The sequence below is a fragment of the Panthera tigris genome, chromosome B2, assembly GCF_018350195.1.
Source record: "Panthera tigris isolate Pti1 chromosome B2, P.tigris_Pti1_mat1.1, whole genome shotgun sequence".
NCBI lineage: Eukaryota > Metazoa > Chordata > Mammalia > Carnivora > Felidae > Panthera > Panthera tigris.
The window spans coordinates 117,367,315-117,392,432 of record NC_056664.1 but is presented as its reverse complement, the minus strand read 5'-3'; the positions used below and the strand labels follow the sequence as shown (position 1 = coordinate 117,392,432).

Below are 25,118 nucleotides of genomic sequence, written 5' to 3'. Positions count from 1 at the left end.
CTCAGAGATCAAATATCCTTTTGAAGTGACAGGACGGTAGAAGTTTGGAATGTAGCAAAAGCCAGTGGCTCACATTTGAGAAGTGTGCCAACAACCATAGTCACTTAGGCAGGAGTTAAGCCATTCCCGTTATACAAGGACTTTTGGACCATATAGTCTCTGAGGATTTTCTTAACACCAGCATCCTATGAATCTAAATATAATAATTCTTAATCAGGGTTTTATATTTTCCTAGATGTTTTTGTTGTTAGAGGAGAATTGAAACTCATCTTTATTTAACCCTTTTTCTGGTAACAGGTATTGAAAATGTCTAGAAAAGACTTTTCACTTGGGGGCGGCTAGGTGGCTCAGTTGATAAAGCGTCTGACTCTTGGTTTTGGCTCAGGTGATGATCTCGTGGTTTGAGAGTTTGAGCTCTACATCGGGCTCTGCACTGGCAGCATGGAGCCTGCTTGGGATTCTTTTTCTCCCTCTTTCTGCCCCTCCCTTGCTCGTGCTCTCTCTCAAAGTAAATAAATCAGCATTAAAAGAACAATGTGTGCAGATATTTGCTTTGCTACTTAGTTAAATTTCTATAATCTTCTAATGCAGGTTTTTGTCCTTAACCTTTTTTGTGCCATTAATTCCTTTGGCTGTCTAATGAATTCTGCGGGCTGCTTCTCAGAATAGTGATTTAACTATATAATAAAATGCAGAGGCCTATAGAGGAAGTCAAGAAATAAACAATATTCTGAAAATATTAAATTTGGGATGGTCACCAATATCTAACTATAGTAGAATATGGAAGTATTTTTGATTGCTACAAGTGACAGAGGTAAAGGTAGTGCTGATATTAACCAGGACTTTTTCTCCCACATTCATAATTGATGGTAATGCTAGATTTCAGTTAGAGGCTAGTGAAAGTAAAGATGTTACTTTTTTCCCCCAACTGAGTCATAGTCTTCCAGTTTTGTGTTCTGAGATGAGTTGATAATATTCTAGGACCCCATTTTAATTTTAGTTTACTTCTGTTGGAAGCCTGTGATAGGATTCCTTGTAATTTTTATTTATTCCTTGGTTTACATGATATTCAGAAAATAAATATCTATATTGGGTTCATACTTTTGGTACAGAGTGGAGGTAAAAAGGGGAAGGTGAGGAGAAGGGATACCAAATTGAATGAATGAATGTCCCTGCCCATAAGTGTAGCTGGCAAAGTACTTTACTTTTATTTTTAATAAGCCAAGATACATTTTATTGAAATCCAGTGTGGATTTTAGGTCTTTTTAGTTTTGCATTTGTTATGTGTACCTTAAAGTTTTCTAAACACTGAGAAAAATCCTGATCTTGCCTGATTATGAATTGCCTGGAGCTGTCACTTAAAATAGAGATTCTCAGGCCCCTTTCCTGGAGAATGTTTCAGGAGGGTAGTGGGTAAATCTGTGTTAACAAATTTGCCAGATGGATTCTTACCAGGCAAAACTTAGTAAAGCTTAGCTAGATAATACTTTAGTCCAAACGCTTCAATGTATGTGTTAGTCATACTGGTAATTATTTTCATGAGAAGGGGTATGTGTTGCCTTTGTTTCCAGGAAGATTCTTCACTGTAGTAGGGTAGCTTTGTAGAAAGGGCAAATATTAGACAATTTTCTTTAAGGAAAGAGGGGTCCGATTTTTATTTCATCTGGCCCACATGAATACAGTGTGTCTGATTTGTTAACTTTTTCTGGGTAGTAACATTCACATAAATAGTAACTTCTTTAATATATATAACACCCCACCTTTGGAAATATAAAATTATGTGAAGAAGAGATATATACCCAGAGGTGATAGGCCAGTTTATGATTATAAAAAAGTCCATGTGTTGAAGGCATTGGGTAAAGTACTTTGCATAAGTACTTCCTCTTCAGGAGGCGGTTGAACGAAGAGTTGAAAAGAACTACCCTATGAGGGACCTGTTTTGATCCTCATCTTAGAATTGGGGAATCAGAGGCTTAAGAAAGCGAAGAATGAGCCCAAGGTCACAGACTTGGTGAAAGCCAGAATTTGACTCCATGTAGCTCCAGTTCCAAAGCCTATATATGTGGCAGCCAAATCTTTAAAAACAATTGGAAATTATGCACCATAATCTATCGTGTGTGTGTGTGTGTGTGTGTGTTTGTGTGCGTGCACATGAGTGCGTGCGTGCATACACACATTCTCGCATGCATTTACGTCATTCTCTGGTGTCTTTTTCTCTCCTTTTGTGTTTGTTTCTTGATCCATCTGGCACTCCTCAAGTGTCAAGACTGAGAAGTGTATTTTTATTTGTTATCTGTTTATGAGTTATATATTTATTTTTTTGTAATTGATAACGCAGATAATAGACTTGTATTTCTTTTAAAACTCATATTGTCATTTTTTTTTACTTATGAATTTATTACTCTAGGCAATAAAATTATATCCCATTCAGGATCATAACCATTCAAATAAAAGCAAATCTGATAAAAATACTATAACCTGTGGTCTTTTAAGATGACCAGTGCATGGCAGTGGGCAGATATCTGTCAACAGATACTGATTTAGTACTTGCTGGTTGCCTGCACCTGCTAAGCACTATGGAGGATACAAGTAATGTGGTCCCTCACTGACCTTGCAAAGTTGTGCTATGGAGGGGAGAACCACCTCCTCCTTGCGAGTGGAACTCACAGTGTGGCAGTGAGCGTGGTTAGCAGAGGGAAAACCAGTAGGCGGATGGCAGGAGTCACTTCTGCTGCTGGTCTTTGATCACATCGGGTAAACTTAGCCCGCTTTGTATTTGGATAGGGGTCTGTAATAAAGGGGAGAAGCCACTTCAGTCTTCTAATATTCTGGCTGGCAGTACTGTGGAAAGTGGCCTGAGAATGGCAGTCAGTCTGAATTTGGCTGGCTGGTGCACAGAAACTGGTCCCTCATTCTCCTGGGTCTGTAGGGCTCTTTGACTCTCTCCATGCTGTGCAGAAACCTGTCGGGTAACTTGTACAAGAAATTGATACTGCAGGCAAGAATGGAGTATGCGGAATGACTGGGACATGGCGTTATTCCTTGGGGTCACAGAAGATGATGTCGCTCCTGCCATTCTCCTCCGCCTTCTCCAGCAGGCATCTGTAACAACTGTCACGTAATGAAACCGGAGCTCTGGAAGGGTCTGTCTGGTCGTTTAAGACCAGTTAAGTAGTTTCCCTTCTACTCTCTTCTTTCTCTGTTTATAGATGAAATGCCCTAACACATGTGACCCTCCTTCGCCTCTTCCCTGGCTTCCCCCTGTCTGGGCTAGAGACTGAAAGATGTGTTTTTCTCATTCTTGTGCACTCATCATAGCCGGCCATTTGTGAGCCAGCTGTTGTGGGGACAGCAGCTGCCGGGCAAGGAAGCTGAATGCCAGGCTTTTTTCTAAGGGGAGAATTAGAGCTGCTCCCCGACATAGCACTGGAGGTACCATTGGAGCGCCTGCTGGCCCTTCACATCAATGGGCCATGCAGCTGGGACACCAGTAATAGGAAACCCAACCAAGCTCTGGTAGCTCTTTATTGAGACGTTTGAATATAGCCAGTGTTAGTGTAGGACATGCCCACCTTAGATCCTTGCTGCTGAGTGCAAGCCGTGAGTCGTGTAGTAAAAGCCACAGGGGTCCATGCAGCTTTGTTTTCAAAGCATCCTGTTACTACTTTTAAATAGTGTTAAGTTAATGTTCTGTTGACCAGTTCAATATATTGTTAAGACAGAAGGCTCTTATTTTCTACCTAACAACAAACATCTTCATTGTTTGCTTTATATATCTGAAGAAAATTCTGTTTCAGCACAGATATTACAGTACATTACTTTGGATACTTTTGGAATGAATGAAACTTATTTCTTGTAAAGCCAATTATAATTGACCCTTAAATAACGTGGGTTTGAACTGTGCGGATCCACTTACACGCAGTTTTCTTTCAATAAATACAGTACAGTTGTGTATTTTCTCATGATTTTAACATTTTCTTTTCTTTTTAAGAATTAAATTTAAGAATTTCTATTCTTTTTAAGAATACTGTATATAGTATACGAAATATGCATTAAATGACTTTATGTTATTGGTAAGGCTTCTGGTCAATAGTAATCTTATAGTAGTTAAGTTTTGGGGGAGTTAAAATTTATATGTGGATTTTTGACTGTATGGGGGTCAGCACCCCTAACCTCCACATTGTTCAAGGCTCAACTGTTTCAATCAGAAAAAAAAAAAAAATGTATCTCAAAAAATTTGTTCTCCTGCGTTAGTGAAGATGAAGTAGGGTAGACTTTTTTTGTGTGTGTGTGTTTGTTTATTTTTGAGAGAGAGAGACAGAGACAGAGCATGAGCGAGAGAGGGGACACAGAATCTGAAGCAGGCTCCGGGCTCAGCTGTCGGCACAGAGCCCGACGCAGGGTTCGAACCCACAGACCACGAGATCATGACCTGAGCCGAAGTCAGACACTTAACCTACTGAGCCACCCAGGCACCCCCAAGTAGGGTAAACTTTAATTGAGAGGTTTGACTTAAGGATAAGGTGGGAGAAGTTTAAAAAAATAGAGACAAAAATTACATAAAAGGTTTTTTTGGATGGATCTTTGCTGATAACTGGAAAAGACAAATGTTTAATGTCCTCAGGTGGTTTGAACTTAGTAGTTCAAATTTGGTGATTTTTGCTTTAAGATATTATAGTAGTTTCCTAGAATCTTTTTGTTAACTTTCTCAAAGGGTAGAAAGGGGGGAAGTGAAAGGGAGTTCCTTATGATTTGACTTGCAACTTGGCATGAAGTTTAAAAAGGATGTTATATGAAGAGCAGGAAGGAAACGATCAGTTCCAATCTGATGGTATTCTCAGTAGCATTGTACGGTATGGGGGAAAAGAAAGTTTGAGGAGAAGTTGGCTTTAGGAGTTGAGATAACTGTGTTTGATGTATACACTTTTAAGAGCCAATTACGTTCTTGACAGAGGCTCTCATTTCATTGTGCACAGGGGCTATTTGCTGGAGTTCTATGGAACAAAGACTGTGTAGATATATTGTATCTAATCATTTGGATAGATATTTGATTTCAGATCCAAGAAAATGAGGCCCAAGAGACCCACCTCAAAAGTGTTTTAATGTTTTATTTATAACACACACATTCAAAAACAAATCAATATTTAGCCCCGTGGAATGCTAATGGGTGAAAGCTGCTTTGAATAGGAATTTATGTTTACACTCAAGTATGTGAACTGTAAACTGTTCCGTTTTGGACTCTGGAGCATGTTTTATGGCTTAATTAACCTTTTTTTTTTTTTTTTTTTCCCCTCCCCCTGTAGAACTGGCTAGATCCTGCAAAAGAAATAAAGAGACAGCTACGAAGTGAGTATTTAAATAATCATACTTCTGAGTTCATCTTTATATCTATTTCTGTCTTTAATCAAATTCAGAGGAATGTAGACTGGACTACTAAAATAATGATGGAATGATCAGCTGTATTTTGCATGTATATCATATACAAAGTTGAGGAAACAATATTTTTCTTGCCTCGTGACTTTATTTTGTGCGTGGCTTCGGGACTCTTCTGGTCTAGAGGTCCTAACCTTCTGGTCCTAAATATTCCCTCACGGTGGCCGTCTACCAGTGTAGACACTGCTTGTCTGTAACTTTCACTGTTATGTAAATTTTACTCCAGGCGACCAGTTACCATTGCTTCGTTTGCTTTGTTTTGGAAGTGTGTAATTAGTTTAATTAACAGGCTTGTCTCTGGCCCCAGAGGCGTAGACACGCTCACTGTTCATAGATGTACTGGAGTGCAGACTCGGGGTGGAAAAGCACAGAGAGTCATCTCTTCCATCCTCTGCGGTCACTGCCTTCTCTCCAACGTCGTTCTGCCACTCAGGGCCGTGCCATGTGCTCTTTGAGTCTGGGTTTCTAGTCGGTGCGGCTTGGCTCTTTCTTCCGTTGCCTGTTTGCTGTCATGGCAGACTCCCAAAGTGACTTTCGGGGTCTCCCCCTCACCAGCTCCAGCTCCCTCCACAGGCCCTGGTCTTGCCTGTGCCTGGCTTTCAGATGTCTGTGCCAGGAGATATCATCACCACAGAAAAGTCTCTGGAGGATTTGGATCCTTAATTGACTTCCGGGCGGGTGGATGACCAAGGCAGAAAAGGTAGAGAGCCACGAACAGCTGGAATTTTCAGACAGGAGAACAGGATTCTCAGCAGCCCTTCTGGACGGGGGGCCCCCAGAGCTGTCGTGGGAGAAAGCGTTTCCCTGAGCGCCGGCCTACCCAGGGTAGGCTGTTTGCTTTCCTCCCCCTACTTATTCTTCCTGGCATCAAATCTGTGTGTTTCCCTTCTGTTCCTTACCATCTATCTTCTCTCATTTTAGGCACTCCACATTAGTTTTCTTTTTCCCTGAAATCATTAATCTTTTAGGTAGTTTTCCTATCCTTTCTTCCCTTCTCTGCTCCTGTTTGAAATTCTGAGCGTCTACCTTATTTTGCCCATTTCTTCTCCTTGAAAACTCATCTTTTCCTTCAGGGGAAAAAAAAAGTATTTTTGAAGAGAATGACCTTCCTGATTTGCCCTGGACAGGGGTCTCTTAGGATGTCGGACTTACAGTGCTAAAACTCAAACAGTCCCAAGTAACCTGGAATGGTTGGTCACTCTGTCTCTTGACTATTGTCCCTGGCTTTCCAGCAGCCCTCCTCTTTCCCCTTGCATTTATTATCTGGGTGTTGCATCTATTTATACTTGCTTCATAATGGAAAAGGGGAGGAAAAAAAAAGGAGTGATTAGACACAGAAATGTTATGTTTACAGTTGCTTCCACGGTGTATCAGAGAGCCTTGGCACTTTTCCCTTGTCTTTTGTATGGTTGTCCTACACAACTGTAGAGTGCATGAATTCGGAAAGGTACGGATGCCTGGTTCTTTCACTTTATCTGAAACCAGAGCTTCCAAGTGACCCAAACCATAGAATAGGATAACCGCTGAAACCTGACTGATGTTCCATTGAGTTGCTTCCTATGGTTTTGTTTTGGCTTTTGTTTGATTATGTTCGTATGCCACTCGTTTCAGAGCCATGGAGGTTGCTGATTTTTGGAAGGCAAGACTCCTGCTGATTATGAATCATGGTCTTGTGTTTTGATGGTTTGTGAAGTTTTTTTTAGAGTTATTCAGGACTTTTGCCCTTGTGGTTTGGCAAGAGGGATAACAGTAACAAGTAGGATCTGGCTTTCTCAGATGATTTGGAGCTAGTTTCTAAATGGAATCCTGTCCTGTCCTGATGGTGCAAGTAGGCTGGAAACATGAAGTCTTAGCTTTTGCCTTGACCTCTTCCTTTCTGCTTGTGTTAAAGTGGTCGAAAGAACTGCATGTTTTATCTTCACCCAGCCAATGCCAGGCTTTTATTGTTACTTTTCAGTTAATGGGCAATTAGCAAAGGTAAACATTAATCTTTTTTTCAGTTACTTTTGAAAACCAACAGCCTGTTGGTTCCTGTTTAAAATTTGCCTTGAAATTTTCTTCAGATGTACACAGATCAGACTATATATATGAGACCTGCATGTGATTGCTATATACATGATCCATATATATATATATAAATATATAAATATAATATAAATAAAAATATAAATATATATATATAATATATATATAAATATATATATATAAATATATATAAAATAAAAATATGAATATGTGTGTGTATATATATATATATATATATATATATATATATAAATTTTTTTTTTTTAATTTTCTGTTTTTATTTAAGTAGGCTTCACACCCATGCAGAGCCCTACATGGGGCTTGAACTCACGACCCTGACATCGGGACCTGAGCTGAGATCAGGAGTCAGACACTTAACCACCTGAGCCATCCAGGCACCCCAAGTTTAGCATTTTTTTTAAACTTATTTATTTTTGAGAGAGTAAGTGAGCCTGAGCAGGGGAGGGAGAGAGGAAGAGAGAGAGAATCTTAAGCAGATGCGATGCTTAGCATGGAGCCCTACTCGGGGCTTGATCCCACAAGTGTGGGATCATGACCTGAGCTGAAATCAAGAGTTGGATTCTCGACTGAGTCACCCAGGTGCCCCTAAAAGTATAGCATTACTAGGGCTAAAATATAAATGTTCTATTAGAAACTCATCCCTGTAGTCCTATCCAGGCAAGCATGTGCTCTTGTTAATTAACACCCAGAAAACAAAAAATAAGGATCCATTAGGAAGTGATAATCCTATGGTGACTCAGCTTAATTATGGGTTAGCAGCCCCCTGAAGAAGTCCATATTCCCGCCCAGCATGGCACTATATATAGGACAGGGAAGTCTCACTCTTCAGGAAAGTCCTATATCCCATTTATGTTATTTTACTTTGTTTTTGTTTTGTTTTTATTTATTCAAAGGTGTTTTAAAATGTTTTTTATTTTTTGAGAGAGAGAGAGCAAGCGCGTGTACAAGAAGGGGAGAGGCAGAGAGATGGGGGACGGAGGATCTTAAGTGGGTTCCACACTGACAGCAGTGAGCCTGATGCGGTGCTTGAACCCATGAACTGCGAGATCATGACCTGAGCTGAAATTGGATGCTCAACCCACTGAGCCACCCAGGCGCCCCTATGATATTTTAAATGTGTGACACAGAACTGAAATTCAGGATTGGCTTTGGAAGTGGAATGGTGAGGCACTGAACCTAAATCCAATACAGGTGCACGTGTGTTCTTAGCAGCCATTCCACACATACGGGTTGACTTCTGAGAGAGAAGTTAGTGTACTTATGGGGAGAAGAGAACAAAAGGACATGTTGGAAAAGAGAATGGGATTCAGTAAAATTTTCTTCAAGTCCCTGAAATAAAGCAACCATGAGGCCTTCAAATGTGGATGGAATGAAATACCATGAACATACTTTGTTTCTATTTAGAAATACTAGGAACTTTGAGCATAACCCTGAATTCTGGCCAGTGGATTTATTTGGATCCATTTAGGGAAAATAATACTTGCCTTCTGCCCAGAGTTGTGTGTTTTTTTCTTTCTTTTCTTTAAAGCTATCCAAAGTATGACATATCAAACATTAGTTAAACATTAGTGCAGAGATAGCAATGTTTTAACTTTTAATAAGTCATTTCTGATGGTTGTTATATTCACTTCTGTGGCACAGTGCAGCCCAAGCATATGTTCTATAGGAGTATACTTACACCTACTCTGTAAACCCTGGGAATAATTTTATTGTCTTAAAGTATTGTGATGTTTGGGGTGCCTGTGTTTCTCAGTCGGATGAGCGTCTATCCGACTCTTGATTTCAGCTTAGGTCATGATCTTACGGGTGAATTCGAGCTCCGCATCAGGCTCTGTGCTGATAGTGAGGGCCTGCTTGGGATTCTCTCTCCCTCTCTGCTTCTCTTTTTCTCTCTGCCCCTCCCCCCTCAAAATAAATAAATAAACACTATTAAAAAGTATTGTGTGGGCACCTAAGTGGCTCAGTCGGTTGAGTGTCCAACTCTTGGTTTTGGCTCATGATCTCATGGTTTGTGGGTTCAAGCCCCACATCAGGCTCTGCTTGGGATTCTCTCTTTCCCTCTCTCTCTGTCCCTCCCTTACTCTCTCTCTCTGAAAATAAATAAATAAACTTAAAAAAAAATAAATAAAAATAAAGTATTGTGATGTTTTACTACTCCCTTCTTTGAGATTTCGTTATGGGATTAAGAGACCATTAATCATTTTCTTGAATAGCTATAGTGATCAATTGATCATTATCTCCCTTCTGTCAACAATGTGTAAATCCTAAAATACTTTTTTTTTTTTTTTCCTCTTTAAACAGTAGGAGATATTTGGCATCTGGAGAGTCTGTGGTTAAAACAAATCTTATTTCAGAATGATTACATATAGGTTATATTGAAATTTTTGCATAATATATCACCATACAAAACATTGAAAGTATTTTAGTAAGTGTTTATTTAAAAAAAGGGAATCTGTTTTTCTTTCATAGTGGGTTATTTGTATAATTTTTATATTTTGTTTTGTTTTTGTAAATAGTTTTCTTAAAATCAAACAATGAAACTCTCCAAACTGACATATAGTGGAAGTAGTATGTACTGTTTGAACATTAACCTTTAATTTTTATCAAAATAAGTGGTCATTCTGCTGGTTGGGTAAATACCCACATTTAATAATTACAGATCCTCCTTGGCTGTTCACCTTTAATGTGAAGTTTTATCCTCCTGATCCTTCTCAGTTGACTGAAGATATCACCAGGTACTTTATACTTACATTTTAAAACAAATTTTTACTTAGAGCTTTCATTTATCTCTGTGCCCTGGGAGAATAATGGTAATTTCAGGATTAAAGCCAAAATATTTTTTCATAAGTTGAATTCTAGAAAGTTCCTTGGAAATGAGCATACTCCAAAATGGTTGGAAATGTTTCTAGTTTCAAAATTTTTTTTTTTACTTTAAATTCTCCATTTATAGTTGAGTAATAGAATATTAAAAAAATTATATTGCTGGCAACTTTGTTTCTTACGTTACACTTACAAAAATCATTGATATTTAATATTTCAGATTAATACTAAAATGGTTTTTTGTTGTATAACCCTTGTGTCCCTGTGTACTAGTCTCCTATCACAAAGGTGATATAGGGTAGAAAAATGAAATTATTTAAAAAGCCAATTGAACTATATTTCCGGGGGCCTCGTATTTCAAAGTAGAAAAAAAAAAACTAATAAGGTAGGCTTTCTTAGCCAATAGCTGTTTCATTTCCATCTCCTTTGAGATTGTCTGGGCCATACAAACATATACTTAAGTTGCAAATAAAAGATTCAGTTGAGGAGCAAGGGAGCATTTACTGATTCTGAGAGTGCCTGAGTGTTTGAATAGTAACCAAGGAGCATTTGAGTCCACAAGTGCCTTGGTGTATTAGCCCTATTCAGCTGGGTTACCAGTGATAGGACTTATTAGCTTTGGTAAGAATAAGTGCATACGTTACATGGCCAAGGAGAACTGTGTTCAGAATATACTTTTTGAACACCAGAGGTCTTGCTGAAAGACTGCTTTTGATTCATTCCTGTGGTTCCTGTGCCCTTGATGCTTTCTGCTAGGCCAGTTTTGGCAGACATCAGGTTGTGTTGGTGCTTAAGAGTGCATGATACCCACGTGGAGATTTCTTTCCAAGATGGAATAAATAACAAGCCTTCCCCACTGCCCCTAACCAACACCCCCCCCCCCCCCCCGCCTTTGCTACTTGTTGCTAAATGGCGGTCTTCTGATACTAAGTAAGCTGTGGTTGAATTAACTTCAGCTAGTAAATAGTAAAGATAAGCTTTTGTAACTGCACCTCGAGCTGCTTTGGAGCATAAAACCGGATAGGTTGGTTGCTCTGGATACACAGCCTCACCACAGGAACGCCTTCGAACATTGCAGTTGGGGCTTGTGCCCTAGCACCCTCTCTCTACACACACTTCTTGGAGTAATTTGTTTGGGAGATGATAATCCTCTGGTAATTGCGACTTATGGCATCGGTAAGTGCTTTGGTTTTTCCTTTAAATGGGGCTTGAATAGTCTCGCCGTGTGTGGTGAGAGAAAGGAGATAGTTTGGTGACCTAAACACTAAAAGCCTCGGCAGGCAGCCTGACACCAGCCACCTGCTTGGACTGGTGGCCTAAGTATCATGAGTGAAATCTTCACTATGACTTGAGTGAAAACTTAAGATGAGGTGGCTTTTGAGGAGTGCAATAGTGGTTTTTGCAGAAGTATTGCAGTGTTCAGGATAGTGTTTGAGAATGCTGGCTCCTGCTATGTGAAGAAGAGGGAGCTGGGAAATTCAGGAACCTGTTGGAGTTTTTGTTGGAAGGTTTTGGGCTTTCGACTTCTCTTTGAAAACAGGACAGGACCAATGTGAAAAGTCGAGACCATAGTCTCAAATGGAACAACAAGATCTTAGTAGTAGGTGGAAAATCTGGGTGTTTAGGTCTTCAAAGTGTCACGAAATGTGGAGAACTGGCACGGTTCTCAGTCAGACTTAGAGAATCAGAGGATACCCTGGAATCCTAGTTTAAAATGGACTTTTCTAAAGTAATGCAGTTCTGCTTGTGGTGTTCCAGGGACCAAAGGAACATAATCCTCCTTAGAGAGCTCCTGCGGTGCATAAAAATCCTCAGACCATAGTGCCAGAGAGATGACTTCCCTTCTGCCAGAAGATTTTGGAGCACTTGCTACGTGGCAAGTTCTTGGCTAACTGTGCCCCACGCTTGGCAAAGAGACAAAGTGGCCAGCTGCTAATGGGAATGGCAGTGTCGAAAAGGTCTTCAAGAGTGAGGGGCTGTTTAGTTTGCAGGGATTGATGGTAATCTTATTAGCAAGTAGTTAAAGTCACGAGTAGAAATCAGGTTTTCAAATGTCAGCAAAGGAGCTGGTAGTGCCCCCCGCCCCCAGATCCTCATAGAATGTAAATAACATGGTTCCGCATGTCATCTAGTGGAAACGGAAACTTTTATAAGTAACTGTAGTAAAACCACTTGAAACATTGAATAAGAACTATTCTAATAAGTTAATAACATAATTATGATGATGATGATGTCTATTAGTTACTGACTCCTAGGTAACATGCAGTATGTTTTGATTATGTTATCTAATTCGTATCCTCTCCTTCAAAGGGCGGAAGAATTCTCATTTGACAAGTAGGGAATTAGCCTTAGACGAGCAAATTCACTAGCTCAAGGTTGCACAGAGTCAGCTGTGCCTGGCCCAGAAGCTCATGCTTTTTCTGTTATAAATTGAACTGTCTCTGTAGATGGAGTAAATGGGCAAGTGTAAGGGCTTTAAAGACTTACAGTTGTTCAAGGCATCTGAGGAATAGAAGAAATTGGTATAAAAAGGCTAGAAAGAATAAAGGGTAGGTGACCTTAGCTCTTCTTGCAAATGCTTAAGAACTGCAGCTGTTTTTAAGTTTTCATTAGTCTTTGCAACTTTTGAGGGGCATGTAAATTTCGATGCCAGTTTTAAATCCATGGAGACAGTCTAAGTGATTACAATTTTTATCTTCAGTCACAAAGCTCTTAATGATGATGATGATGATGATAAATACACTGTGACCAGAATAGCAGTTCAGAATTCCCATGGGTTAGGAGCCCAAGAAGCAAGGTGGACTTCTTATTAGAGAAGACGATTTTTGCTGTGGACATAAGGCATTGCCTTCTCGTCTGTTTTCAGAGGAATACTGGAACTCAAAGATCATTGGTGCTGCATCCTAACGGATTTCTTCCCGGCCCTCCTCTCCCCCTTGCCCCTCAGATACTTCTTGTGCCTTCAGCTCCGGCAGGACATTGCCTCCGGCCGCCTGCCCTGCTCATTTGTGACTCATGCCCTCCTGGGATCCTACACGCTGCAGGCTGAACTTGGGGACTATGATCCAGAAGAACATGGCAGCAGTGACCTCAGTGACTTCCAGTTTGCCCCCACACAGACGAAGGAGCTGGAAGAGAAGGTGGCAGAGCTGCATAAAACCCACAGGTCTGGTGACTTGCTTGCTGGGGAGAGAATAGCCACGGGGGATTGAAGCAGCTTCTCTTCTGACACTTGCCAGACATCCGAGCACTGTTTACGGGATTATCTAGTGTTTCCTTTTGGAGCCTCACCTAGTATTAAACGAGACAACCTGTAGCCTTGAGATCGCCTTTCGTTGTGTTCACAACTATAACGTGAACAACAGTGCTCATGATCCTGAATGTTTTCATTTATTGGATAAAAGTTACTTCTCCCTGTGACATCTCCCTCTTCCTCCCTCCAAACCTGGGCACATAAAACAGACATATTCCCATACTTGTTTGGGCACTTAATACGTATTTCTTCTGCCCACCTCCTCCCCTTTTTTTAAAAATTTTATTTTAGAGCAGGGAAGAGGGGCAGAGGAGGGGAGAGAGAGAAAATCTTAAGCAGGCTCCATGCTCAGTGTAGAGCTCAATGCGGGGCTCAATTCCGCAACCCTGGCGTCGTGACCTGAGCCAAACTCAAGAATTGGACTCTCAACCAACTGAGCCACCCAGGCACCGCCTGCCTTTTGTTTTTTATCCGATAAAGCTAGAGGGCTAGGCTTCTGGGTTTGAATCAGAAGTGTAGGTAGTGATGGACATGAAATATATAGGTGGTTTCTCTGTCCACAAGATGAGCTTTGCTTTTAGTAGCTAAACTTTACTGATTTACTCAGTACCGTATTAAGTACCATATTACACTTTGAGAACTTTTATATCTTCATGAAAATAAATGTGCTTTTAGCCCAAGTTGACAAACTCTCGCTACAAAATTACAATTTGCCCCATATTGCAAAATTGAGATTTTATAAGAGTTTGACAAAAATGTTTGGAAGGGAACTTTGAAAGATTAGAGGTTTTTAAACAGGCCACGTTCATTAACTTTTTTGTAAAAAAAAAAAAAAAAAAAATGCGGTATTTCTTATATTCACTTTCACTTTATTCCGGTTCTTCTCCATAGGTATTTATTGTATAATTTGAATTTGAAATATCAGGTGCTGAAATTCTTTGGGGATTATGAAGATGAACGGGACACGGTCCTGCTGTCTTAGAGCCTAAAATTTGTTGACTTGTGAATAGAGACAGGAATGGAAATAATTTTAGTTATGGACCGGGTGTGAGCTGCATTATCTACCATAGGTGTAAAGTCAAATACAGGTATTTCTGATCTGTGTTGTGATCAATCCTGCCGAAATAAAATTAAGGAGTGGGAAGTAAGAATTTGCCATTTTTGGAAAGATGAAACCACTTTTTTATTCTCATGGAATTTATGTTGTACCCGTTTCCCCACTGGGAAAACCATCGAAAACAATTCTCTGAGATAGAAAGGAAGGGTAGAGATTTAGAGTAGAGGATCCTATGAGGAAACTTCTAGAGGTTGAGAGTTGAGCCTTCTTACCTGTTCCCTGCTTATCTGTAAATTGTGCGGGGTTAACTGCTCTACCCTAAACCCTCCGAGCTCATACACTCCTTTCCTATCTGGGCCACGTTTGCTTTGCAGCTGCCAATAAAATAATATTGTTTCGTTTGATCCTCAGGGGCTTATCTCCAGCACAAGCTGATTCTCAGTTCTTAGAAAATGCGAAGAGGCTCTCCATGTATGGCGTTGACCTACATCATGCCAAGGTACTGTCAATGTGTAATGGGAAGTGGCATCTTTCCAGTCTGTTGACGGTTTTGAAAGGGCTCCAGTTTCAGAGTGGCCTAGCTCGCTTTTAGGAAAAGGCTATTCACCCTCACCCAAGGGTCTCTATAATATTTCTTTAGTGACTAACTGTGGGGTTTGTGCTTATGGAAAGGAGCATTCATTCTCTCCTCTGCCCCCTTCTTTCTCAATCTTTTCAATTAACACCCTTTCATATGGACTCACCTTGAGACTCACCTGTCAGGCATCTTTCCCCCCTGTCCTGGTTTCTTCTGCATCCCCACCTTTTGCTGTGCCAGGTGATGCCTCTCTCCGCCCCTTCTCCCATCCCTGTCTTGGGAGTGGATTGCAGATCCAAAGAAAGGGCCAATGCAGTGTGGATGGGATCGCTTCTGAAAAACCCTCTGGCTAATGAAGGAGCCGGAGGGTCGGGCTCCTCTCTGCGGGCCTGTTTTGTACCACTCGCAAGACGAAAGAGACTGGCCCAGGCCCCAGGGGATGCAACCCCCGCAGCCTAATTGGAGAGGTGGGAAGAGGGCAGAATGATGGACGAGGTGATAGGAGAGAGGGTTTGGGTTGGGAAGATGCCACTAATAAACATCATGTGCTTCCTGACACTACTTCGGGTGATCACACAGTGAGGAGAGTCAAGGAGGAGAGTAAGAGGTAAGGTGAAAGATGGGTGTGGTTTTGAAAAGTGTGTCCAGGGTCCACATGCGGAGGGAACCAACGGTTCCCTAGATGGATGGGGCCTAGGAACCTCAGATTTTATGATTAGAGAAATCTCTTGGAAAGCCCCTCCATCCAAAGATCTCTTCCCTCCCTGGGCCTCGGGTGAATCATTCCTGCTTCGTACTTGCATAGTGCTTCATGTTTGCACCGCTCTCTTTTTTTCCTCCGTGGCTTCCTTTATTCGACTGTTTTTCCTGGTTACAAAAGACGTACATATACATCATAGAAAATAGAAGCAAACAGAAGGAAAAAACAAAAACCACTGAACTCTCTTTATTTGGAAATAGGCACTGTTGCTTTTTTGATACGTTTTCTTGTTTTCTTTAAAAAAAAACATCTCTGAGCACTAGAACTCGTGCATTTTTTTCAGTAGGATCACACTATAGGTATCAGTTTGTGAGGAATTTTTTGTTGTTTGTTTTGTTGCTTGCTCTGATAAAAGATTTTTCCACGTCAGTATATAGTCTCTGACATCATTTTTAACTGCTGGGTGCTATACACTTTTAATTCTTACAGGTACTTCCATGTGCTTTTTTAAGATTTAAGACTTGACTGTTTTTATTTACAACTGCATAAAACAGAGTGCAGAGAATGATTTGCCTAAGCCACGTGTTGTTAAGCATTCCCGTATCTGCCTCGTTTCTTCTGGTAAATTCTAGGAGGTGAAATGGGACTTCCTACCACTTGCGTGTTTTTCAGCTTGTTTCTCTTTGATGGAGACAGGCTGGCTCGGCCGAGAAATCCAAACCGGGGAGACAGGAGAAGAATGGGTTTGGGACCAAAGAGACCTCAGGTCTCTGCTCTTCTAAACCCTGTTACTCTGGCCACATGTAAATCTACATGTTGATAGCTAGTTAGAAACCAATTCTTAGATGGCAGTACTACAAGGTTTCACAGTTCTCGTTTTCAAAACTGTACCTTAGAAAAGTAAAAAAGTTGTGGGTCTGTTTAAGCATAGTTTCTGTTCTTGGTGTGTGATTACAAGCAGATTGCTTTTTGAAAAAATTCAGACTAACATCTCTTCATCCTGTTTGTCATCTGATACACTCCAATGATATTTGATAAGGAAGATGTTTGTCGGTTGTTGCAAAGAAAGTCTGTAGCAATTTAAAAGAACTTTTCATCAAAGTTTCATCTTTGATTGTCTTGATCATATTTAAGTACGTCTAAAAATTTTTTACTAAGAGCTTTTCATGGCACACTGCTATTAGGACGAGTTGAAGAGCATTGGATGGAAGTACTCTTGACTCGCAGGTACAGGGGAACCCCAAGATTAGTGTGATAGCTCTGAGCTCTTACCAGCCGCTCTCCCAACTCCTCTGGGTCTGAAGGGGTGAGGGCAGAGAGTGGTTGCCAGAACCCAGAAGGAGAGATCTGTGTGTGGAGAACACTGTCTTCAAGGGAGCCACAATTGTCACAAGGACACCTTGCTGAACTCCCTTCCCTCTTTTCTCTTCTCTCTCTCATCTTCTGCAAGAACTTTCCAAGACTGAACCCATTTAGAAGTCCGAGGGCATGGGATCCCTATTGCCACCCATATGCGGCAGCTTCCTCAAGGGGAGTGAATAAGGGACAGAAGATGCTCCTTTTTTATTAGTTTATTTTTCTGACTTAGTTGCTGAATGGCAGAAGTCAAATATGGAGGACCAAGGCATGCTTTTTCTCTTTCACTTGTTAGTCTTCATCTGTAATTTGTATTCACACAGATACTGAGAATTCTGAAGCAATGTGTGCAACAACTGAAAATGAACCGATTTACTTGGTTCCAGATTGTGTTTATTCTTAAATCTGATAAAATAGCTCCAGTGTCCTGCCTAAAGATTGCTTCAGACTAGAGATGACTTTGTTCAGTGTTTCAAGTCTGCGTTGCCTCCTTACTTGTGGTGAGAACATACTGTCTTGGGCAGCCTTCCGGCTTGCTCCTGTGGCCATGGCCAGCGATGTTTCTGGAAAACAACATTTCTGTCTGGTGCCAAGTTGCTTGGGCACCTGTGCCGGATTCATCCCAGCTTTTTTTCTCTGTTCCTAGAGAGAATTGGGGCTGCCAGATTTGGGTGAATAAAGCACCCTATAGATTAAATTTTTTAAACCTGCTGGGATTGTCTAATGTCATTTTACCTGTACATATGAATTATTCAAGTGTGGCAGCAGAGAAAGCAATTGGCATCAGTGACTTAGTACTATACTTCTATTTTTAAAAAAGTAATATGACTTGTTCTAGATGATTCAGTAACAAGGTAGTCGAAATGTTGCATTCTCATTGAATTGAGACTTAGATTAAATATGGTGTTTGTTTCAGCAGGCTTGGTGAGAATTTGTTCCATATCATAAGTGATTTCTGAAAATATGAATGTCTCTGAATAATGTTTTCAATTTTATATGTCGTGAATGCGATCCAGTTCTTCCCTTGAAAGTCAGTGATCTGTGTATTTTGAGTATTGTGTCCTCAATATTACTTGAAATGTGAGGAGACACTATGTCACTTTTATCTGTAAATTTATTTGGTTTTTAAAAATCCTTTAGGCTTGTGATTATTGTAAATTGTCATCTATCCCAGCCATTAGTTAGCATAGCCCATCTGAAATAAATTTGCCTAAAGTAAAATGTCTGAATGCACCTTAAGGTGGGCTGACAGGGTGTCCCCAAGGATTGGGATAGCCTCCAGGAAAACCCTGTCTCTTCAGGATGTCTAAATTGAGCTCTCTTTCCCTTTTTCCCCAGCAGCTCTTGCAGGCAAGCTTGGGAACACAGAAATTATGCCTTTTGGAGAATATTGTGTCCTGTAGTCAGGTGGCTATAACTCTTTGACAAATCGAATTTTGATCCTAGGAGATAAGAGATTGAAGATGTGTTGCGTGCCCTACTGTTTCTATTAACTCACGTACTGTCACTGATATTTAAATACCAACCTGTTACATTGGCGTTCCGGGTCATGGTTTAAGGGGTTGGTGGGGGGGGTGGAGATGATGAGCTTCCTGACCCATGAAACTTGGACAGCTCTAACCACGGTCAAATGGCTTCTACTTGGCAGGACTCGGAAGGCGTGGACATCAAGCTGGGTGTGTGCGCTAACGGGCTTCTCATTTACAAAGACAGACTGAGAATCAATCGTTTTGCTTGGCCGAAAATCTTGAAAATTTCCTATAAGCGCAGTAACTTCTACATTAAAGTTAGGCCAGCAGAGGTAAGCAGTGTCACGTAGGCCTGGGCATATCTAAACAGCTTTGGTCAGTGTTCTTCTTTATGGCTGTCAGCTGACTTCATTTTTTCCCCAGTGAATTGTAATAAAATGCACTATTCCTTATTTTTTCATGGCAAAAAAGGTCAGAGTTCTTAATAATCAACCTGCATGTATATCCATGTTGCTAAAAAGGTAAGAGCCACACCTTTAACAGAAAAGAGAAAGTTGTAAGTGCCTGCTACATAGTGGGGGCCCGTTTTGTTGTTGTTGAATCAACTGATAAGGTGGTAGGGTGAGTTGTGGACATTGGTTAAAGTCAGCAGTTGTACTTGGTTTTCACAGAAACTAGTATTGAGTTCTATGAAGAATCCATTTTGTATAATCATACTGGATATACATACTAGTATCTCCTTTCTTCAAGAAGAGTTACCCCTCACGGAAACATCTGAATTCATGATTTCAGTAGCTTCTAACCAACTCCTTTATCTTACTGATTTACCTTATTGATTTATTCTAGCTCGAACAATTTGAGAGCACCATCGGATTCAAACTGCCAAACCATCGGGCAGCAAAAAGGCTATGGAAAGTGTGCGTGGAACATCATACTTTCTACAGGTAATTTTAATGATACAGCTTAGACTTAATGAGAACAGCTATTGGTACCCTGTACGTATTAAGTGGTGGTTGTGGATACAGGGGCAGATGAGGCAACACCCTATTTTATGATTCTTTGCTTCTCCTCGGTGCCAGATCTCCTTGGCCGTGCCTCGTTATCACTCACAGCTGGTCTGCTTCTACAGTGGTCCCGGACTCCACTTTCTGACTACAAATGCCTTCCCTTCTAGAAGCGCATTCTTCAAACCCAACTGCCATTCTCTTGCCAGCATCGTTCACCATTGGCTTCATTTTGTTGTTCTTACCAGCTCTCTCCTGTTTAATTTCTTTCCCCAGCCAGCCAAAACCCTGGGGTCTGTCCCTTTGCTACTTTGTCGGGAGGTTCTAACCACTTGCCTTTTGTGCCCATCAGCCTGCTGGTCTCTGTGTCTCGACCTCCCCACTTCTATACCAGTGCTGTAGAGCTCTGCCTTAAACAGCACAGCTGTCCCGGTGGACGCGCTCGCTTTTTGTAAGGGAAAATTGCACAACTCCAGATTAGTGCCTTTACGGATAGATTATTTCTTGTGTCAGCCGGACCCTCAGAGCTACCAGGCAGTGCTTTTACCTCCTTTCCTGTTAAAATATTCCTGGTCTTCTGGAGCCCCTGGGAATCCCAGCCTCTCTGCTCAGATGCCCTCTGCTGGGTGGGGCACTGATTGTAGAAGCTGTAGTCATGAGCATTCTCGGTTTCCTGTACCGTTTTTCAAAACTCTTCAGCCCCAGATTATGTAGCATTCCCCTCTTCTTCTTGTTCATTCTTCCCTTCCTGTTCTGTCTCAAGGGAAAAAATAGTCATTCCCTATGGAAGTCTTGATCCTTCATTTGATTCCTCACATAGGATCGTGCTTTGTATGTTATGTATGTCAAAGGTACGAATGCCTTTGACTTCCTCTTTGGCTGGCAAACGTGTCCACATCGTGTTCCTTTAAAAACCAACACAAACGGACAAGTGAGAAAACCAGATCTCCTTAGACCCCCTAACTGTCTTTAGCTTGGGTCCCATCTCCTTTGTACTTCTTCAAGGGCGTATTTCTACATTACTCTTCTTCTTCTTTTTTTTTTTTAATGTTTATTTTTGAGAGTGCATAAGCAGGGAAGGGACAGAGAGGGGCGAACAGAGGATCTGATGAAGGCTCTGCACTGACAGCAGAGAGCTTGACACGGGGCTCAAACTCACGAACCGTGAGATCATGACCTGAGCCGAAGTCTGACACTTAACTGACTGAGTCACCCAGGCGCCCCTCTATGTTACTCTTCTTAGCAAGGAGCACTTTGTTGATCATTTTTTCCCCATTTCCTCCGTCCTGTTCCTGCAGTCTATAGAGCTACGTGTCTAGACCCTTCATCTTTACAGTTTTTGCTTTGGGCTCTTGCTTTGCTACCACATACTGGGTGTGTGACTGTGGGTAAGTTACCACCTTTCTGAGTCTCCCTTTCATCATCTGTGTGCTGGTAATGATAGTCCCTACCTTATAGGGTTGCTTTGAAAAGCCTGTGAGAAAACATACATGGAACACATGTAGAACTACTTCCGGTATGTAATAACGTTTATCATCATCATCCCCATCATTATCATCCTTATTTTTGGTTTGGTACCACAGTGTGCTGTTTTTAAGGTGAATTATTAGGTGGTACAAGTAACTCTTTCCGGTTAAATAGAGCAGTGTTGACAACAGATATGTTGTCAAACAGACTCGTTTTAGAGAAATGTAACTCCTAAAATATACTTGAATCCATCTGACACAGTTACACTGGTCACATAAATCTTTGAAAAGCTTGTAAGTTCCTCCTGGTAGCCATGGCACATTTCTACTCCAGACAACCGGAGTCTGCCTCAAATAAAACTAGTAGATGATATTAATGAGCTAAATGACACAGTCAAGGCAGGACACATAGCAGGCTTCCCTGTCAGGTAATGATAATGGAAACAGTAATTGTCTCAGAAACGACACGTGCTGCGTTCATTGAGCAAATATTGTTGTCAGACACAGAACCACTTGCTTTACATTGTACTGTGTCATTTATTCCTCACCCCCAGGGAGAAAGTGGCTCAGAGCTGGGTGCCCAGTAAGGAGCATGGGGCCAAGCACCTGCACAGAGCTGGGGACCTGGCTCTGTGATTCTAGAGCCCACACTGGTCACCTCTATGCTGGTCCTTCCTCTGGTATTCTTCTTTTTTATTTATTTTTAATTTTGTTAAATGTTTGTTTATTTTTGAGAGAACGAGTGCCCAAGGGAGGGGCCGAGAGGGAGGGGGACAGAGGATCCGAAGCAGATTCTGGGCTGACAGTGGAGAGCCCAACATGGGGCTCGAACTCATGAACTGTGAGATCATGGTTCAAAGTCAGACACTTAACCCACTTGAGCCATCCAGGCTCCCCCCTCTCTGGTATCCTTGCAGCAGGCGTTTCTGAGGTGTCTGTCAGCCGTGCGGCGCCTCAGGTCCCTCCCTCCATTTTTGCTAACATACCACGACTCTGGTTTAAAAGTAGACCAGTTTGCACCTGCAGACTTTGGAGATAATGGTTGACAAAAGCATTTTTATATCTTTAAACTTATGTAACTTTGCTTACACATGATAGGAAGCAATGTATCTAAAACAGGGCAAATCATAATTTGCCTATAGAGTGCCTCGAATCAAATCTGGATTTTGTTCTGTTTAAGTTTATCACAAAAGATGCCAATGATTTCTTTACAAAACTAAACTGGCTTCAGATTGAAGCCATTAAAAAAGCCAGATCTTTCTATTGATTGATAGCCACTCAGCCAGACTAATGTTAGTAGCACAAGAACATGATAAAAAGTCGCTATTCCTCCTTGAGTGTTTGATAGAGCCTGTCTCTGTTCTAAGTGCTTTACATAGATTAATTCTTTTAATATGTGCATTGTTGTAATCTTCACTTTACACTCAGAAAAGCTGAGAAACAGAAGTTAAGAAACATGACTGTGTCCCTGTAGACAGTCACGGGTGGAGATGGAAGTCCGAGCCAAGCCCTGTGGCTCTCAGTGCCCATAAGTGTTCCCACTCTGCTGTACTTCCTGGTTGTGTTTACAGTGGACATGTTTCCTTCTTTTTTTTTTTTTTTTTAATTTTTTTTTTTCCCAACGTTTTTTTATTTATTTTTGGGACAGAGAGAGACAGAGCATGAACGGGGGAGGGGCAGAGAGAGAGGGAGACACAGAATCGGAAGCAGGCTCCAGGCTCCGAGCCATCAGCCCAGAGCCCGACGAGGGGCTGGAACTCACGGACCGCGAGATCGTGACCTGGCTGAAGTCGGACGCTTAACCGACTGCGCCACCCAGGCGCCCCATGTTTCCTTCTTTTTTTTGTTTTGTTTTTTTGTTTTTTTTTTTCCCCTCAGTGCTTTGTGGTGGTGGTGGTGGTGGTGGTGGTGGCGGCGTGTAAACAGGATTAACACGAGGTTCTTGCAGCTTGGCATTAAACTCTCATTTAAACTTGGGATTGTAGATCCAGACTAATTCCAAGTGAATTAGTGTCATCAGCCGCTTCATAGAGAGCTTTGTTATTAACGGTATGATTGACTTCAGTTAAGTGATGTGTGTGGGTTTGTCTTAAAATTTCCTTTATTTTTCATGGGTGAAAAAACCAATAATACCTGACTTGTAATGGGATTTTTTATAAAATTGTTACCATGCTTCTTGAGCAGTAAAGTATGTGAAAGCTAATTTCTTTTGTGATGTGTCATTAGGTCATCTTGCTCAGGACCTTTAAAGCTATAGGATAATTAGTTCCTTGCTTATGGCTTTTAAATTCCCACAAGTGAAATGATGTCTTATAGTGATTTATTTAAATTCAAGTTAGTTAACATATGACGCCCAGTGCTCATCCCAACAAGTGCCCTCCTTGATCCCTGTCACCCATTTAGCCCATCCCCCCACCCACCGCCCCTCCCGTAACCCACAGTCTGTTCTTTGTATTTAAGAGTCTCTTATGGTATGCCGCCCTCTCTGTTTGTATCTTGTTTTCCCTTCCCTTTTGATGTTATTTTTATGAAGGTGGGGTCTGAGGTAGTAAATAAAAGTAATATCAAAAGGAAATAATTGTTAAGCGATCTTGAAATATTTTGCTTGGCCTACGTTTCCGTAGAAAATTTATTTGCATTGCCGTTGACTTAAGTCACCAAAAATGTTCTTTTAGAAAAAGCTAGTAAATGTCTATGTTCAGTCCATTTTTTGTCTTGATATTTGTTTCTATTTAATTGCAGCTTCATTACTTAAGGATTTCTTTGTTATCAGAAAATTAATCTGTAAGCTAATACTTTGTGTATTTGGTCACCGGTGCCACTTGGGCAGGGAAGTGTTTTATCTCAAGTTGAAATAAATAAAATAATACTTTAGTTAATGACTTTCCTAATTTTACATTGGTACACATATCTGTTTTTAAAATGTTTGCCTTGTATTTCTTGAATTATTTCTTTAAGTATTTTTTTTACAAAATGCGTTAAGTGGATAATTATTCTGATATGCATTTAAATGGGAACCAATCATCTATTATTACCTTAAAGAAAAACAAATTAGACCAAAGAAAGAAATACAGTTGTATAGAATTCTCCTCACCTGGACTTAGATATTTAGCTGGTAACATATCCCAGTCTATATAAAAAAAATTAATGTTTATTTTTGAGAGAAAGCGAGAGAGAGAGAGAGAGAGACAGAGAGAGACAGAGAGACAGACGGGGGTGGGGGGAGGGAGGGGCAGAGAGAGAGGGAGACACAGAATCCAAAGCAGCTCTAGGCTCCGAGCTGTCAGCACACTGACAAGGGGCTCGAACTGATGAACCGCAAAATTATGACCTGAGCCAAAGTTAGATGTTTAACTGACTGAGCCACCCAGCAACCCCCCACCCCCTGCCGCCCCTAGTGTATATAAATGAGAGCCCACTTTCGTAACTGGGGAAAAAATAAAACAATGTCATTTTACAAAGCATTTTTTGTAGCAGTGGGATTGTTTTATGTTTATGAAACTAAGACTGAAATATTAATCAGTAGTTCTCTCAGTGTGTCAGAAGTTCTAGAACTTATAGCCCAACTTCCCTCCTCCAATATCCTGGCATAAGAGAATTCAAAAGCTATTCTTAAATGCTGTGACTGTGTAATACTAAGAAAGAGAATTCTGAAAAATGGATAGACAGACATGTCTTTGGATTTTCTGGCTACTTAAATTCAGGTGCCCTCTAGGAAATGGTGACAGTGGGATTCTGTCTTGTAATCTGGTCTGTATTTATTGAGCATCTGCTCTATATGGGACCTAGCACAGATCCTGTGTGAAGTTATATAAAATAAACTAATAACCCAGAAAGTCAGAAAACACTGATGGAAGTTTTCTTAATTTTCTTTAAAATTGTTTTCTGAAGACTGAAGTCTCTTGATCTTCTTTCTTTGTGAGTTCGGTTAATTTTA

The 25,118-nt window shown here is 40.9% G+C and overlaps 1 protein-coding gene across 1 annotated transcript in view; it reads left to right on the top strand.

Annotated features, from left to right (window-relative positions):
- The window catches only part of EPB41L2 (erythrocyte membrane protein band 4.1 like 2), a 139,605-nt gene that overhangs the window by 63,173 nt on the left and 51,314 nt on the right, over window positions 1-25,118 (top strand). Inside the window, 6 exon segments of the mRNA XM_042987152.1 lie at window positions 5,304-5,346; window positions 10,139-10,214; window positions 13,247-13,465; window positions 15,021-15,108; window positions 18,891-19,043; window positions 19,558-19,655. Of these exon segments, the coding sequence (XP_042843086.1) occupies window positions 5,304-5,346; window positions 10,139-10,214; window positions 13,247-13,465; window positions 15,021-15,108; window positions 18,891-19,043; window positions 19,558-19,655 (677 nt within the window).